The following is a 19,315-nucleotide window of genomic DNA, read 5'->3' on the forward strand; positions in this document are numbered from 1 at the left end:
CCAGGGAACTTAAAACAGAAATAAGACTGATTGAACTCAGCTGACGTGTTGTGCCGTGTTGAAAAATATTTATCCTTCAGAAAAGGGCTCAGCTTTGCGGAATGACTGTTCTGTGAACTCACTCACTGATGGTGGTGGGTGAACGTGGTCATTTTGCATTCCAGCATAGCACTATTTTTGCTTGCTTAGTTTATTTTAGAATACTTATATTTTGCTTTATAGCCTAGAGAGGCACTATTAGTGGATTTAAGAAGACCCTCACAATAGAAGTCACATTCACGTCTGGTACCAGGAATATTAATAACAAGGTGTTCCTGTGGTGCCAAGATGATTCAGGTGGCATTTCCTGCCCTCTTCTTTGGTGTTGTCCTTCACTCTCCACCTACTAGGGAACAACTCCCCTTGGAGTGAAGCCAAGCAGCTGGAGCTCACTTAGCCCATTATGAAGGAAAGTCCCCTAGTGGCATTTTCTAACGTTCATCCTCATGGAAGCATTTCTGTAGATTGATGAACTGTGAGAGTGTTTTCAAACTGTGAACATGCACTTGCTTCATTCATATCCCTTTGTATTCTCCTATCTGTGCTTCCCACTCTGTCAAATTGCTATGAATTGCTGATTGCAGCTGTTGTGCCCTTTGTGTCTGTACAGTCCTCACAATACACCTTCCTTTGACTAATGAAATAGTCCATGCCAATTGCACTTTTATATAAGGGACCTTCTCCAACCTGGTGCGCTCCAGATGTATTGAACTTCAGCTCCAACAGCCTAAGCCACCATAATCCAGTGGTTGGGAATGATAGAAACTGTAGTTCAGAACACCTGGAGGGCGCTTGGTTGGGCGAAGTGACCAGGTGAAAGATTCCATAGCATAGTATTTCTTCTAAACAACAAAGCTGCCTTCATTCCTGGAATGTTATGGCATATCTGGAGATGACTTGTAGCCTTGAACACTCTGAAAGTAGTTTTCCATTGTAGATAGATTCACACTTCACATTGGCTCCCCCCTCTCCCGCCACCCGGTTCATCAGCAACTGTGTGTAACCCAGCTCCATTCTTCACTCAGCTGGGGGGAGGGAGATGATATTAATGATTCCTTAAATGGGGCCTATTTCTTGTTATGGGCATCTTAGAACTATTATAGTTTTTCTCCCCCAACCCAACCCCTCACATTTTTTTACCACCTAGCACAGTATTTTGTGACATTTTTGTTGGCCTAACAAAGGTATTGCCAAATATGGATTTGGGTTGAAAAGCAGGATTAAACTGACCTTGAAGTGACGATAAGCAAGCAGAGTGGCCCCCTAAAGACCTATTTTTGGCCCAGTGCTATTAATGTTTCATAAATGATCTGAGCTGAGTCAAGTTTCTTGATAATGCCAAATTATTTAGAGCCCTTAAAAATTCATATGGCTGCAAAGAACTCCAAAACAATTTCTCCAGACTGGCTGAATAGGCAAAAAAAATGGCAAATGTGGTTCAATGGGCAAAGTGCATTGGGGCCAGAAATCCTGACCACACATCTACTGACAGGGTTGGAAATGGGTCGGAAAGAATATTGAAAATCTGGCATAAAAACAGATATGGGCAGCTAAAGCAATTAAGGTGATGGTGCACTTTCCCTGTATCGGGGTGGGGAACTTGTGGCCCTGCAGATGTTGCAGGACCCCCACCACCTCTGCCCATTAGCCAGGCTGGAGCTTTGCTCATTTGTGAAATGTGTTCTACCCACTTTTCATTATACAATAAGACTACTTTTGGGGGCCTAACCCCAGATGGCTTGCATATCATAAAAGCATAAATTCAAAGCAAAATTAATGGCTTAAATGATGGCAGTACAAAAATATTTATAAGTCACAAAACATGTATATCCAAGGTTGTAAAAGGCAACCAGGCAGTGCTTCACATGTTGCGCTTCACATGTTTAAGGACAGTTAGGAAGACAGTCTCTGTGTCCCGCTTGTGGATTTATTGAAAGCATCTCGCGCTTGTGGATTTATTGAAAGCATCTTGTTTTCTGCTGTTTGAAAAATATGTCAATTTAGATCAGCTTTTTAAATGTGAAGCTGTGTAACTCCATACTGTGTAACATGTTCCTCTTAAGCGTTTTTTTGAAGACAGTTTGGAAAAGCCCTGACCATTCCTTACATAGCTGCAAACCTTTGCATAAGTGATCTACAGGGCAAAAAGTGCTCTTGTAATGGTGCCCCTTCTAATCACTTGATGAAGAGTAGAGATGAATCCATACAATCATATACTCAAGATATAATGACAATTATCGAACTATAACATAATTGTATAAGAAGCTTAAGGCATTATTGGCATCAGAGAGAAAGGGTAACAAACTGTATATGGCAATGTCTGTACGTGTACAAATGTGAACATTTTCAGCCATGAATAAATCTGAACCTCCATGATGGGATTGTTTGTAAGAGCAACATGTTCCTCATTTATGTATCATCATAAATGTGTATCTTTTAGCCAGCATGTGGGCTATATACTTGATGAGAGGCGGTAACGTGATCTCAACGATGAAATAGATTGTGTAAGCTGAGGTGAGAATAGTACCTCCATAGCTTAAATCAAATAGTTCTACCATACTAGTAACTTCATAATGCTGCAATTAATATTTATCTGATCACAGTAGTACAATAAATAAAACTTGTCTAGGGATATGAAGGCCTGGGAATATTCAGGCAAACCCCAAATTTGTTGGGGTTAGGTTTGTGTTTTGTTTTGTTTTGTTTAAAAAAAGACAAAGCCTTTTGTTTTCCCCCATAAAAATGGAAGATTTTTGGATGATGAGATGTGAAACAATATATAACCTTGTTTCAATATGGGCAAACCTTCAGTTTTTAGAAATCCATGATAAATGTGAAGAAGCAGAAACTGATAGTGATACAGCTCAGAAGATGAGACTGATTAAATTTCATTGAGCCTTCCCCACCCCCCCTTAATACTGACCTTCTAAGAGGAAGGAATAGAACACGTAGAAAGTCTAGAACAACTCATTTTGTCATGGCAATATATTGGGCACAATAATTATACTTCTAACAAGCCCAACTTTGTCTTCATACCTCAAAGTTAAGTACATTTATTTGCACAGTGAATGCTGAATTTAGAAGGCAGAATTATGCAATAAGGTTATGGCACTTGTCATCCTTAATATGCTTGCCATGCTTGGGCACTGGCTGTGTTCAGCCCAGCAGCATCTGGAGCCAAGGCAGAGATTGCCTTTTAAGGGAAAGATCTGCTATGAGAATATGAAAGAAAAACTTTTCCCGGGCATGCAAGGAACTTCCTTCCTTCCTTCTCTTAAATAAACTATTAGCAACTTTTTAAAAAGAACAAAATAGGGGTGGTAAATAGCTGTTGTTGCAGCCAACTATTTTTTTTAAGAAAAAACTTCTGGCAGTCAAAAGAAGGCAATGCAGTTCTCCTTTGCCCACAGCCAGCATATGACTGCAAAAGATAAGATGTAAAATGGGGTTCTGGGGTCAGGCAGCTTGGCAAGGGAAGCATTATTCACAAAGGGCTTGGTTGCCTTCTCTTTTGCAACCAACTGACCACAACAATAGAAGAATAGTTTTTCCCATACTTTTACCTTGCAGCTAGACCCTCTACAATGTGCCCATACCTCCCAGATACAAAAACTTGCAATAAAAAAGCACTTAAAAGCTGCTCTCATAAGGGAAATACTTATTCTTATTCTTGCTAATATTTTTTCCTGCCAAAATATTGAAGATGAAATCCCAGTATATACATTCTGGTGCATGGAATTTAATGTGTAATGGGAAATTTTGATTTTTGAGGAAACCGCTTTTAAAAAAAATGACAAAGATTTATAACAATAGGTTTTGCTAATACGTAAGCAGTGTTTGTGGAAGACTATATATGTCTGTCTCTCATGGGGTTTGGGTCATGTTCTCCTACTCGTGTTCCTCTCTAGCATTGTACTGTCCTTTCTGGTTTTTGATCCCCACCTGTTAAAATACCTGGGCTTGAATTGAAGCATTCGAGTTGGACACACACTCACTCACGGAAAAGTCAACTATGAATGTATCATTTTACCTTGAGTATTAAACCTGAATTTTCTTGACACATTATTTGAATAATCTTGTGCCCTCTCACTATTGAGGAGGGGGGAGATATTCCAGTAAGTTATACTCAGGTAGACTTAAGTGTTTGCCAAAATCTTGACCTCCTGCCTCATTAAAGTTGTTTATATTTGAAGTATAAACCAATTCATACTGCTTAGAGCAATATGATGCTTTCCCTTTAATATGTAAACATTTTAAAAGTAATTTAGTTTGGCTAAAAATATGAGTTACATTTAATGGGATTTGCCATCCTGAATTTGCATGAACAAGTTTGGGTTTAACATAGACACAAGACAGGGAAGCCATACAAGCCCCTTGCTCGCATCTCCCTGTGCTCCTTATTTTAGACATTCACATGTTTAGTACAAAGCACTGGGTTCTGTGTGTGTTATATACAATGCACTTAGAAAGTATATATAAACCTTCACGTTAATCATGCAAAGGTCTAATAAAGAAGATGTGCCTGGCTGTGCTGCAGGTAGGGCTTACCTGTCTCTTTGCCCCCACCCCTTCTCCCTGTTTTGTGCCCATACATATGCAGGCAAACATCTGGGTTGAGCTCACATCTTGAGCTAAGGAGCTTGCAACCCCACCTGACCCTGGCCAATCAATTACTGTGATTACCGTATTTTTTGCCCCATAGGACGCACTTTTTCCCCTCCAAAAATGAAGGGGAAATGTGTGTGCGTCCTATGGGGCGAATGCAGGCTTTCGCTGAAGCCTGGAGAGCGAGAGGCATCGGTGCGCACTGACCCCTCTCGCTCTCCAAGATTCAGGAAGCTATCCGCAAGCCTTGCAAGCCCGGCGGGAGTTCCCGCGGGCTCACAAGGCTTGCGGGCAGCAGCCTGCAGCCTCCGGAGGGCTTCCCGTGCTTCGTGCGAGTGTCCGCAAGCCTTGCGCGCCCGGCAGGAGGTCCCGCCGAGCTTGCGAGGCTTGGGGCGGCGGGCGAGTGTCCGCAAGCCTTGTGCACCCGGCAGGAGGTCCCGCCGAGCGCGCGAGGCTTGGGGCGGCAGCTTGTCGCCCGAAGCACGGGGAGCCCTCCGGAGGGCTCCCCGTGCTTCGGGCGAGTGTCCGCAAGCCTTGCGTGCCCGGCAGGAGGTCCCGCCGAGCGCGCGAGACTTGGGGCGGCGGCAGCCTGTCGCCCGAAGCACAGGGAGCCCTCCGGAGGGTGCCCCGTGCTTCGGGCAGGTGTGCGCAAGGCTTGGGGCGGCAGCCGCCGGGGGGGGGAATAAATTTTTTTTATTCATCCCCCCCCCCCCAAAAAAGAGGTGCGTCCTATGCTCCAGTGTGCCCTATAGGACGAAAAATACGGTATATGAAACATGGAAGCCCCGTGTTGAGAAAAGTGCTAAATAGAGAAGCCTAGAAAAAGGACAGAGTAAGTTGTTGATTGAGAAGCAGTAACTAGTGGGAAAGAGCTGTAGGAAATTGCACATGTATTCTAGGAATTGAATGCACTGTGTAGATTATTAGTAGAAGGGGCAAGAGGTTAGGTTGGCTGGGAAGGCGGAGAACCTGTTGACTCTGGAACAAGAGAGACATGGAGCTGAGGTGTATGTGTTGAATTTTCAGCACTGTATAAAACAACTAGCTAAATCTGAAACTGTGGCTCTCTGATTAACAGCTTATTCAACTTTACATAAGTAACTAATGTTTTCTTAAATTGTTGGCAGTGCTTGCTGACTAATCTAATTTACGTTGAACATTGCTTCCTACACATGGGGGGAATTGCGTACCTGAAGTTGCATGCTCTTGTCATTCTCCCTCTTTTGTTCTTTACTTCTGCAACCATTCCACTTCTGAGACCCCACAGGCATTATTGATCCACTGCTTTGTTTTAGCCATTCATTCTGCTGGGTAGGGCTTACACTGTGTACTGCTACCACAGATTTATCTCTGGTCTCAGATGTGTAGGAGGAAATAACTTGCTTTCAGGCTTTTGAGAGATGCAATCTAGATTGTCTACTATTCTGTGTTGCGCTTTACCTTTCTGTTTTTCACATCCTACATTGGAAGTGGAGGATTGACTACCCCATTCACAATCATCCCACAAAATGATATATCCCATAACAGGAACTCTTAGCATTGCCTTATATAGGCATGGACGCTACTAGCTTAAAGTGGTTATTAAAATGCTACATGCTTTAGAGATGCTTGTAGAACTGTGTAGGTTCCATGCAGTGCCTGAATAATGGATTTGGACATGCCAAGTGCTATATAAAGGGTCATACTCCCTCTGTCCTTCTCTTTTTAATTGCCATAGTCTCCCTGTCTATGGAACAGACATTTCTTCCACCATCTATGTCCCAAAACAGTAGCAGACAAAATAGGCCCTACCCTGGGCTATTACTATCTTTATTAAGAAGCGCTTCAATTCAAGTACAGATCTCAGTTATTCTTACTTGATACATCAGTGGCTTTTGATACCAATGACAGTGGTATCTTCCTGCATCAGCTCTGTGAGATGAGTATTGGGAACATTGTTTTGTAGTGGTTCCAGTTTCATTTTCAGTGTCTGTTTCAAAGAATAGCATTGAATGATTGTTTCCACAGTTGTACTGTGGCATGCCACATCATAGGGTACCATTGCATCCCTGATGTGATTTAATGTCTACATGAAGCCATTGGGGGCTGTTATTGGAAGGTATGGAGCAACATGTCAACAGTGTGCTGATGATGGTGAGGTTGCTCCTGGGCTCAGTGGTGGGCTGGATGAGGACTAGTAAACTGGCAATACAGAGGTGTTGTGGCTGGATCCAGAGTCTAGATAATTGCTCAATTCACTGAAGGAGCAGGTTAATAGTCTGGGGTTTCTCTTGTTGCTTTAACCAGCTGGCAAGTCTGAGAGAACCCAATTCTTCAGCCTGTTTGGAGCATGCATGCACACCCACCACATAGTGTCTTGTACGGCACTGGGGTTTGTCTTTAGTTGTGTATTTCTCAATAGGAATTGCAGACCATGGGCCAAAACCTAGTTAGCTTGGAAATGTGGTTAATTCTACTCTTAACAAAACCCAACACTTCTTCTTCAATGTTTTTCATATGGGAAGGGGGTTGATAGAGCTTGTTTGGGTGTGAGATCACTAAATTATCTGCAGCACAAAGAACTTGTAAAACTAGAAACATTTATCATGTTACTTTGCACTGTTGTCTGCTTCCCATTTGATTTATTATGCTGAGAGATGAGAGGAACTGAAATTAAAATGTTGAACTTAAATTTTCTTTTGGAGTGGATTCCTTTTGGAGCGGATTCCTTTAAAAAGAAAGTTCTATTCACAGTAAAACATGGAGCATCAAGGAATTCAAATGAAGTTTGGGCCTACAAGATGTGATTAAATATTGGCCCACTGCTTGCATAATTTTGCATTGGCTGACATTGAAGCCAGCTTTTCTCCTTGGGAGACTATTGGGGTTGACTGTATTGGGGGAAAATACCTTATGCTAGTAGGAGTACTTCATTCTAATGTCCCGAATAGATATGCTTTCTCTCTTCTGCTGTGTCAGTGTTTTCTGTGATGCTAACTGTATATAGTGTAATTCTTCTCCAAAAACTTTACCCCACAATCTTTTCCCCATTTTAGTCTTATGGAGTGAGAAGAAGGGTAGCCAAATATGTGAGAATTTTATATAGTTGGGAGATCATTTCCTTTCCCAGTGGGTTGATCAAAATGAGTAGTTGCTTAAAACTATTTAAGCTATGTCCCTATATATTTGGCTGATTTAGAAAATGTTTAATCTGGTGTTATCTGGTAATATAAAAATTGTTTCTGGAGCTATAAGGGGCTTTGATTAGTGTAGAAGTATCTGAGTTTATATAATCCCACTTAGCAAATGAGCCTGATTTGGCTGCTGTGTGAAGGAAGACTTTTGAGTTACTGGAACTAAAGGGGAATCAAAAGGTAAATCTTTCAGTTTCTGTTTCTTCCATTGGGTCAGATTTGATTTTAGAAGGGGGCTAATATTGTCTTCTACTGTTTCATCCATTTTCTGATAAGGGAGTGAACACATAAAGTATACGTTGTTAGTATTGTGAGTATAGGCAGTTTGTTTTGAGGAACATTGTTAACGTGTAATTTGGTTTAAAATGTTTCTGATCCTCAGGGCTGGCAAAATGAAAAGAAAGGGAAAGTCAACATGAGGTGCTTGGCATGGAACTGCCATTTGACATTCTCAGATGAGTTTCCAGGGAAATAGGTTGGGCTGCAGTCTGATATTTGCATGCATTCCAAAGGGTGACAAATCCAAAGTTTTAAAAAAACAGGCAGTTTGGAGGTATGGCATGTCAAACAGGGGTAATTCATTATGCTTTGTATGCAGCTGCAACTCTCTGAGATAAAGAAGATCTCAGAGGAGAATAAAGGACATCTGGCAGTCCTAGATGTGATAATAAATGGGAACAGAACCTATAACTGTTCATTGTCACTTATTTGGACTTTAACAAGGTTGTGATTTATGTGACTAGGCTTGTGAAACTCTTTTTAACCTCAGATAGGTCAATGTCTTTGTTATATATATATCCATGGAATCCTTGGCTAATGGTAGAAATTGTGTGTGCATGTGTAGTGTATATATAGGGAACAAGTTACTTTTAAAAATAAAAACATTTCAATAACTTTCAGCTGTAGTGATGCTTAGAGCAAATCTTTCTAATTTATTTTTATTTATAGCTGTAGCGTTCATAACAGTTGTTGCCGTCCATTTTGGGTGCTGTGTCTAGTTGTTGATAAATTGATTCTAATTCCAGAAATATTTATCTGGGAATTATCTTTTGGTAACTGATGTTTTCTTAGGTTCAGCATTTTGATTTCTGTACAATACGCTGGGGTGCGTATGAGTTTAAATGGCTCAGTTTATATATCTTGAGTATTCCCAAGCCCTTTTATTGCTTGAATAGGGCAGCTTCTCACCTGATCCTTTGTCTCTGGACATGTGAAGGGAACATGTGTAGAAAATAGGAGGGCTTGCATTTCACATACATGGAAATGGATACCCAATTCTTCCTTTGCTGTTTCAGTGCAGTATAAAATAAGGTGCATAGTGCATTATAAATTTTAAAGATCTATTTAGACATGCATAAATGTTTCACAGTATCTGTGTTTCTTTGTCCTTTGATTCCTGAGTGTTAGTACAAAATGCCAAATAATAATTTTCTCTTTCTGAAACTTCACAAGTTGTGTTCCGAAGCTTGCTGACAGAGCTTAAAGTCAGAAACTTGATTATGTTTACCAATATTCAACTAAGTAGTGGTGGAGGGGGTAGCCTGGTGATGAGGTATTTTGGGAGAAAGAATTCAGGTTTTCAGAATGAATTAAAACTGTTTAATTGTATTGAAATGTGAATTTTCAGATGCATTTTTTAAAGTCATGGAAAAACGTAGAAATGGGATAGAATGGACACAGACTGTAAAAAGGATTGACCATCCTTCATCAGAACTGAGACTTGCTGGGATATCACTATCTATCAGGATCAGTAACAAGGAGAGTAACAAACCTTGAAATTAGCCACTTGCCTGCAGGCAAGTAACAGTTTGGTCCAGGCAAATAGCTTGCCAAACCCAGAGTTCAGTGGTGAGTTTGCAGTTGAGCTTTCATTGCAATAGCATTTTGTGGGCTGGTGAGTACAAAAATGTTATCACTTAGGCTGATAGAAAGCAGTTTGCACATTACAGTACATTACAGTAATTGTGTTTTATATTATTCCAACTAGAGAGAGATTTCTTTCTCCCAGCTGAATATAAAGCGGTATGTGTGTGTAAAAGGTTGGCTGGAAGCAGCAAAAACTTGAGCAAGCATAACATTTCACACAATGACCTCAGTACACACTCCATTTGTCTGGCATTCTTCTCTGCCCTTCTCTCCCCCTTTTACTCTGTAGGGTGATTTGTGCCTGTGACATTTGCATCAACTGTGGTTTGGGTTTTTAAGTAACCTTTGCTTGACGAGCCGCCTGAAGAATTGGTTTGCAGTCGTGTTTTCACTGGCTAACATAGCTGAGGTTTATTTCCTCAGAGACTGCAAGGAGATGTGATTTGACTTTCAGCAACAAAAGGAAAAAAGCTTTGCATTTATCAAGCTGGATATTCACTGACATTTGACCATCATGAAGTGGGCTTTTCATTTGTTTCTTTATGTCCAAGCTTGTGTATATCTAGTAGAGGCATTTCAGATTAGCCAGGAACTGGTTGAAGGAATACCTTGATATAAAGGCATGTATAGCCATGACAGTGTGACTTGTGAATAATCTTATTGAGGGATACCTTGTTTCTCCTGCCCAACACATTAGAAGTAAGTGTATGTATGTTATCAAGATTCAAAAGAATGGAAAAGTAGCTGTTGCTGGCATCCATCTGTCTCACCTTCTTGACCATTGGACCCTCTATTGGTCTCATCCACTCAATCCATCGGGATGTGTCCTTGCATGCAGGAAATCCCTAACTCACTGAGGGTTAGAGACCCATCAGCTACCCCCACCTGGCCAGTCAAATCTATTTCCTGGGCTGTGGCCATTGTCACATGCTGACAGCTTCTAGGAGCCATAGGTGAGAGCTTAATGCAGGATGGAGACCAAAGGTGGACAAACTACCTCAGGAGAAGCAGAACATGTCCCCCTCCAGAAGTACTACCCAAAATTTAAAAGTCCTGGGTGACAGAAAAAAATCTGATCACAGGCTTGCACCATGAACAATATTTTCTTCCCTTAAGGAAGCTCTTCCACCAATGGTCTGAAAGTCTTGAATTGAGTGAATAGGATTAGCACGCTCTGTATTTCCTTGCAGGGTACTCCAGTGGCATATAGCATGGAAAGTGGTGTTTGTGGAGAATGAAGGGGTCAGTAGCCTATCCCGAAGCCAAAAAGCAGGTAAAGTAAGCAGGCAAGAGGGTAGATATGCAAGGATACAAAGAAGGGTCTTTAAAATAAAATCAAGGAGAAATAAAACCATAGTAAGTTCTTTCCCCTCTATGCACAAATTACTACCACTGAGCTGATTTCTATATGTGAACTATCACACAGCACTGGATCAATAGGACTTCCAGTTTCTTGTCTCCCTTCTGCAACTGCCCTCACACCTCTGCTCCAGATGTTGCCCCAATTCCCTAGGACAGATATTGGGGGCACACAAGGAAAGAAAAAGGCCCTTTGCCCAAGTAGATGCCCACTCACACTACACTGAGTGGACAACAAAAGTGCAGCTTTTCTTTCCTTCCTTGCCTCTGAAGGATGGTTGCACTTATCAAATGGGCTCAGCATAATTTCTCCATCTCTTCTTTGACATGGCAGCAGCTTTACAGCCTAAATAAATGCATGAAAGGTAAAAGGAAGTATTAAACAATCTTTTTCAGGTGATGGTATCACACTTTCCACTTCGAGCAGCAACTAGCATCATTTTCATGTAAACTCTTCTAAGGCTATTGTGCTCAGGATTCTCGTGCTTCTCCTTGGTAGTCAAAAGTTTTGAATTGGCTCTCCTAAATGCTGCCTCTGCCCCAAACCTTGTTATTTTCTACACACACAACTTTGTCTAGAGAAGAACAGGAGGCATGCTGTACAGAACCTGGCCAGCTTGTTCACAGCATTCAGGGGATTACTAGTGTAGATTTTCCTTTGGAATGAGGCAGGCTCATCATGTTGTGCTTTCTTGGCTACCTTGAGGCAAAGTGCATAGTTTGAACTGGATTTATGCTGTTTACTGTTAAGATAAACTGGTTCTATGATTGGAGCTTGGCATTCCTGGAGGAGGAAGAGGTCAAGTGGAATGTTTACAGTTGGACCACTTTGAGAAATAAAGGTTTAAACAGTGTTTTCCACGAGTGCAGGACTCTTCTCTCTTTATGCTCCTTTGGACTGAGCAATATCTGGTGTTTTGAGGCATGACTCAGCTTGCATGAGGCCCAGAGGCAGAGAGCCCACGCAGGCCACGCATGGTCTCTAAATCAGGGGCTAGATGGAAGAACACCTAGGAAACTTGTGTAGACCCCCCTTTAAGCTCCCTGAAGGAAAGTTGGACTATAAATGTAATAAATCAAGGCCATAAGGTTTAGTAGGCAGAAGCATGCTTCATTGGATGCAAATAATGCAAAATACTGTAAAAATGTTCAGTAGAATAAAATGAGTATCTGGAGTAACATATGCTTTAGCTTCAAATTCTCTCCCCTTCTGTGTTAACCTTACGAGGGGGGGGGGGGAGAATATGAGTGTGTGTGTATAAACAAAATGTTTTTAGTGTAGAATATAGAAAGAATAAACATACCAACATTGCAGTGCAGGTGTTTATGTCCAAAGGACCCACCCTGAGTTTACCTTTATTGTTTTTTTTCACAACAGCTTATAACTCCTAAACCCCCAACATTTCTCATCCTACCTTTTCCCATAACAGCTCAGAATGCTTCCTTTGTGATTCATTGGATTCATGTACGGTTTTAAATATTTTAAGCAGCAATATTTTAAAGTGGACACCTCTGGTACAGAAGCCAGCATTAATTGATCACCTGGTAGAGGGAGGCTTACATCAGCTTGGGCATGAACCCAGTTTTCATTATTTCTTTTTTTTTAATGATATTTATTAAAGTTTCAAAGAAAAAAATTACATATATAAAAAAGAAAAAAGAAAAAGAAAAAGAAATAAAAAAGAAAAAAATACAAAATACAGAAAAAAGATAGAAAACACTTAAAAAAAACAAAACACATTGATCTTTCCATAACTTACATTTCATTTCCTTACTTCCCTGACTTCCTCGCACCTCCCTTTTTTGTATTCCAGTTCTATTAGTTAATTCAGCAATTCCTTTCCCTCTTTGTTTTTGTCTTAATCCTTTAACTTAACATATTATAACTTTAGATTCTCATCTGTTAACAATCCATTTGTACATACACCTTTATAACATTTGCTGCTAAGACCACTTAATTTCATTCTGACATCATTCTAACATTCATTAATTTTGCAATATTTCTGTAAATAGTCTTTAAATTTCTTCCAATCTTCTTCCACCGACTCTTCTCCCTGGTCTCGGATTCTGCCAGTCATTTCTGCCAGTTCCATATAGTCCATCACCTTCATCTGCCATTCTTCCAGAGTGGGTAAATCTTGTGTCTTCCAATACTTTGCAATAAGTATTCTTGCTGCTATTGTGGCATACATAAAGAAAATTCTGTCCTTCTTTGGCACCAATTGGCCGACCATGCCCAGGAGAAAGGCCTCTGGTTTCTTCAGGAAGGTATATTTATATACCTTTTTCATTTCATTATAGATCATCTCCCAGAAAGCCTTAATCCTTGGGCATGTCCACCAAAGGTGAAAGAATGTACCTTCAGTCTCTTTACATTTCCAACATTTATTATCGGGCAAGTGATAGATTTTTGCAAGCTTGACTGGTGTCATGTACCACCTGTATATCATTTTCATAATATTCTCTCTTAAGGCATTACATGCCGTAAACTTCATACCTGTGGTCCAGTTTTCATTATTTCTTTACCAGGAAAAGGGCAGGGGTGCAATAGCATTTTCAGGCCTTGAGCAACTACCCTGGAGCTGTATGCCTTTTCCTTTGGCCTCGTTCTTGCAGGGATTCTAACAGCAGGTTTCCTTTGTTAATAAAGGAAATTGGATTATGCAGTATGAAAGAGAAAGTTATTACAAAAGATGGGAGATGAGTTTATATAACCTACACCTCAGTTTGTAATTCAAGGCATTGTTTCCTTTTCCTTCTGCAGGAAATCCAAGGGAAAACCAAATGGTAAAAAGCCAGCCCCAGAAGAAAAGAAACTCTACCTAGAGCCGGAATACACGAAGTCAAGGATTACTGACTTTGAATTCAAAGAGTTAGTCATGCTACCACGGGAAATAGACCTTAATGAGTGGCTAGCTAGCAACAGTAAGTACCATGATATTGATAAAAACTGAATATTCCTGCTACATAGTTTTCATGCTAGTAGGTTTTCTGATTTTTTTTTTTTTAAGGAATTGTAATGGGCAGAGGATGTTGCATTTGGATACCAACTCTTCCACTTTGCAAAACAAATAAGTTCAGCAAGGTGAAAAGTTCCTCCTTTCACTTTGACATTTGCACGAGACATTCAGTTTGCTATGGAATACATTTCTAAAAGCTAATGATTATACCCTTATTGTAACTGGAAATCAGCATCCTGAATGCTGAAATACAAGCCTGGATGACTTAAAAAAAAATTCTGGTCAATGTGAGAAGACACAAAGTGCTAGGGCATTTTAGGCCCCTGCTTTAGATGGTGACATCTGTGTTCCTTCACGAATGGAAACATCTGTGGCCTCCTGAACCATTCAGGCTGGTCTTGGTCTGCATGGCCCTCTAGGCATACATTGAAAAGTGTGCTAATGAGACCTGTTTGCTCCAGTTGTTGTGCTGCCTGTGAATAATTTAAGTAGTGCTTCTGATTAGAGCTCTCCACTGCCATTTTTGAAATGCATGCAAAGAAATAACAAAAAAGGCCTTGGGGAAAATAATGGATTTTGATAGGCTTATTTTATTTTCATTTGTATTCTCTATGCAGCTTAGGGTTAAAGTTCTCCCCCACCTATTTTACCTTGTGATAGCCCTGTGATGTAGGTTAGGCTGAGAGCGTGTGACTGGTCCAAAGACAACCAATGATCTTCATTGCAGGGCATCATGGGGCCTAGGGCAGCAGGATGGCAGGGGAGCTGGTGAGCGACAGAACAACTGTCTGTCCCTCAAAATGCCAGCTAATCATGTTTTGGAGCTGTTCCCCCCAAAAAAACTCAACAACTTTGGGTGATCTCCTAAAAAAAACTCTGTTCCAGGTGCTGGAAAGCTGTTGCTACGCCACGGATTGCACGCTTCAAGCGAGAGAAAATTTAGTGATTGTTGTTGGGCTAATTTTGAAAATGTTCAAGTGAACCACCAAATCCAGTGTAATTATGCAGCTCCTTTCTTTCTGCAACCAAAAGTTCAAATGAGTAATGGAAACACCTTGGTGTCTTTTTCTCTTTCAGCAACAACCTTTTTCCACCACATCAATTTACAATATAGTACAATCTCTGAATTTTGTACGGGAGATACATGTCAGACCATGGCAGTGTGCAATACGTAAGTGATTTCTTCATTTGTGGTATGGTGATGGCTTGGGCTATTGTGCTCCAGTATGAGGGATGGCAAGAAGTGGAAAGCTTTCAGACTTGACTGCAAAAATGCTTAGTGCATGCTAAAAGGATGACCAAAGGGATTGGATGCAAGGAAGAAGAGAAAAGTCCAAATTTGAATCAAATATTAGCTGTCAGTGTTATTATTATTGAAATAACAATTTTAGAAGAAATAACAGAATGATTTGCTGCATCTGGCATGTGTTTTGTTTTGTTTTGGGCCCTTACCCACCACCCTGAAAAATAATCCACACTTGCACTTTTCTCCCTGGCCTACAGTTCTATGGTTCTGGAACTGAGTTCTGCATTATTCAAAGCTCTGCCCCCCCCAAAAAACCGCAACATGGAAGTACAAAAGGCCACTTTTGAGCTGCTAGCCTGGGGGGACTTTCTTAACCTCAGGAATGATGGCTGGGCACCCAGCCATTCTGCAGACAACCTTCAAGTAGTGTAGCTGCTAAAGCTCTGAAGTATTGTGAGCATGATTTGGCAGTTTCTCAGGGACCAGGGAAAAAATGCTCTGCTCCTAGTGTTTTCTCTTTGAGGTTGACCATGTCTTTCTAAAAGCAGTGAACTGCTGAGAGTGAAAAGAAGCATTGTTTCTCTATCATAACCTTGGAAAAAGAAAACATCATTCAATCAGAATATGCATGTGAAACATAAAGCAAATAGTTTTTATTATGTTTTTATTGAAACAAGAATGTAATTCCATTCAAAGGTAAGAAAAAATTGAGAAACTTTAATAGTGGTATTCCACTATTTCCACCCGTGCTTCTTATCTGCCATTGGACTGGCCAACCTGCACTTTCACGCCTCTATGATCCAAATTCAGTGTCACACTATGGTGAATGTTGCATCGGTGCAAGCGTTACAGCTTGTCAGATGGAACGATTCCCCCCCCCCCACTATGCACTCTTCTGGGGGATTCTGTCAACCTCCCCATGGCCAGTTTTGTAGGGTGCCAGGAAAATCTATCCAGTACCCTACTACCAAAATTATTTAACCTCTCATAGCTCTGAGCATGTGACATCACCGCACTGACTTCTTGCAGATCCAACACTCCTCTTTTGCCCTTACCTTGAAAGCCCCCCATGACCTCTCCCTGAATTACCTCTTTTGTATCCTAGTCCCTGCTCCTTCAGCTCCACCTTTCTACCATGTATGCTCAGAACTGCCTCCCAGAACACCTGCATGAGGACACCTGTCTTACTTCCTAAAATTTTTCTACAACAGTGAACACATTATTTGAATGTGCATCATTGGGTAACCAAAACAGCACTATCCATGCAGAAGTCATTGGCAGACTTGGGAAAGCTCCAAAGTTTGCAGAATAACAGTATTTAGGCTGGAGAGAGGGGGGACCCTAAGAGTATAAAAGACCACCAAAAACTGCCCAGCGAAGACTGAGCATGCTTGGTGGCCACATGGTGCTGGCTGATTGTTGTCCAGGGGGGAGGAATGGAGAGGAGTGGAATGGAGTAACTTAGAAGAGGGCCTGACTGAACAGGAGTGCTTCACATTTTCTTATAGAGCCCAGTTGTCCCTTGTTAAAACCCACCTTTTCTGTGATGCCTTTAGCACACCTCCTAGTTCCTATATTGTACTGCAATGAAGCACAAGCACAAATTACTGAAACAATTGCATATTGTCTCCACTTTGTGTTTCACTTGTGTTTCGGATCATAAGTCCCTTACGTTCTATAAAGAACTATGCACACTGATGGGGCTATATAAATCAATAAATAAAATGTTCACAAGATGATTGTGCAGTAAAATGGCAGTCTTTATGTGCTATGAAATAGCATTTTCCTTTAATGTTCCACACATGGACTAAAAAACTTATAGTAAAACAAAAATATGTACAATTATTTGGTGGTTTTGAAATGTGACTTCAGTCCCAGTCCCATAGGAAAGTGGTGTGTCACATTTCAAAACTGATAATAAGCAAGGTGAGGCTATTCAATCCCTGTGTCTGGTAGTTTAAAATCTACAGTGCCAGAACATGGAAGCATTTCTAGTTCTCATTGCTGGGGTAGCAATGTCAGGTTAGTTAATAAGAGAATTGGCTGGATCCCTAAATCCAAAGCAAGGGGCTAAACATACTCTCCAGCAAGAGATAGGCCCCAGCAGAGTATTAAAATTACAGAAACATGCAGCACTGTGAAGCATGGGAACAATAGGCAATTAGACCTTTTTAAAATCTCATTTAGTTTGCTTACAGCACCCCCCCCCCCCCCGTTTCTAACCCTTTTACAGACCACACCGTTTAGTAAGCTTAAATGTTTTACTTACAAACTCAAAAGGTCAGATTCATGCATTATTCCATGCAGCAGGAAGAACACCACAAATAGAAAATTCTTGGGTTACAAAATACTGCAAAATATTTCAGAGCATGCAGTCTGGGCTTGAAGCAGACAAGCCCAGACTTGTTGCCTGGTCAGCTTCACGTGGTGGAAGAGAATGAAGAAAGAAGCTTTACTTCCTTCTTTACTAGAGGAGAGGGAGCATGGTGTAATTGAGTCTGGGAATACCGTTCTGTTTTCTTAACCCCTTTATGCTATGCATTAACTAGCTCTAAGCTTGCTAGTTATATTCAGCTGCAATTTCCCACACTCATAGGCAGTAAGCTATTCATCTTATTTACTCTATGTATACCTAACCTTCTTTCAAAAGCATTTATGGCCATTGCATCATGTAGGAACTAGTACTGGAAAACTACTAAAGTTCTGGAAAAGTGAAGTTGCAGCTGTTTGGGGATAACAGGAAATAGGCAGCATCTGGGTGCAATTCTGTTAAGTTGTTGTTATCAAACTAAACAGAGTGACTGTTTTTCCTGTGCTGTGGAGCAGTTTGCAAACTGTAGCTCTGCTTCATTTTGAAATTACTACTCTGTATTTCCCCTTGCATAACCTCTTCCTTGTTTCTTTCCCATTTTTAATTGTGTTGGGGGTAGGGGCGAGGGCGCTGTCTTGGTAGTTGCTTCTGCATAAGAAAAATATATGGGATCTGAGGGCATGCTTGCATTTTGTCTGCTCCAGTATCCCTCCTGCTCAGCTTCGGCAGTCTTTCCGCATGTCATTCCCTTTTTCTTCTGCAAGGAAGTCAGTGCAGCTGCAGCAGTAGCTGTGCTTCTATCCTGGTTTTGGTTCCACTCATTGCCTGCCCTTTCTCACATCCTTTTCAAGCTTCATGGATGAGTGACAATATGGCTGATCAATGTAGGTAATGTGATGACTTGGTCGTTGCTGGTCATTCAGCTGTTGCATGGGAAATGCCTGGCCCTATAACTGGGGGTATATTTGTACATGGCTGCTCCTTAATAGAATTCACCTCTGTTTGTGACTGTCTTACCCACCTTATCTCTAGAAATGAGGGCACACTTAACTCTGTAGGCTCAGTGCTGCAATACATATTCTCGGTTGTCAAACCCCTTTTGGGAATAACGAGAATTTTGGGTTGTTAGGGCACATGAACAGCCATGAATGAAGCCTTAGTTTTTAAGTTATTCTATTTCCCTGTGGCTAAAGTGGACATGCCTCCTGCATTTTGCCCAAAGCAGCACTTTCCTGTTATACTGCCTGGACCAAAAGGCAGTTGTGGCTCTCTTTGCCCTCTTGAACTTTAAGACAGTTTTTGTCTAGAATTCAATCTATCTCCACTGTGTGACTGTTGCAAAGGCATGCTGTGTAAAGACAAACAAGTTTAAGCTTGGACTTTGCAGATCAAGTGAGTACAGTGAAGTCCTTATGTATTTGCTTCTGAAGACGGCTGTGTTCAAAGTAATGTTCATGCTGTAAAATACCATATTTTTCGCTCTATAAGACGCACCCGACCATAGGACGCGCCTAGGTTTATAGGAGAACAAGAAAAAAAATCCTCCCCCTCTCTGCTCAGCGCCTCTCCAGGAAAGCGGGAGGAGAAACGGAAGGGGCTTCGCTGAAGGGGTGCTGTGCAGCTCTCCCTCTGTGCGCAGTGCCCCTTCAGCAAAGTAGCAGGAGAAGCTGAGCCCTTTCCATTTCTCCTCCGGCTTGCACAGAGAGGGAAAGCTGTGCAGCGCCTCTCCAGCAAAGCAAAGCCAGGAGAGCAAGAG

The 19,315-nt window shown here is 41.3% G+C and overlaps 1 protein-coding gene across 4 annotated transcripts in view; it reads left to right on the top strand.

Moving 5' to 3' along the window:
* The window catches only part of MOB2 (MOB kinase activator 2), a 103,929-nt gene that overhangs the window by 78,588 nt on the left and 6,026 nt on the right, over window positions 1-19,315 (top strand). For all 4 annotated transcript variants that reach the window (XM_080999793.1, XM_080999791.1, XM_080999792.1 and 1 more), the window contains exons 2-3: window positions 13,807-13,967; window positions 15,080-15,173. In XM_080999793.1, coding sequence (XP_080855919.1) covers window positions 13,807-13,967; window positions 15,080-15,173 — 255 coding nt within the window. The remainder of the gene's footprint in view (window positions 1-13,806; window positions 13,968-15,079; window positions 15,174-19,315) is intronic.

Source organism: Podarcis pityusensis (assembly GCF_964106645.2).
Source record: "Podarcis pityusensis genome assembly, chromosome: 1".
In the NCBI taxonomy this organism is placed as follows: domain Eukaryota; kingdom Metazoa; phylum Chordata; class Lepidosauria; order Squamata; family Lacertidae; genus Podarcis; species Podarcis pityusensis.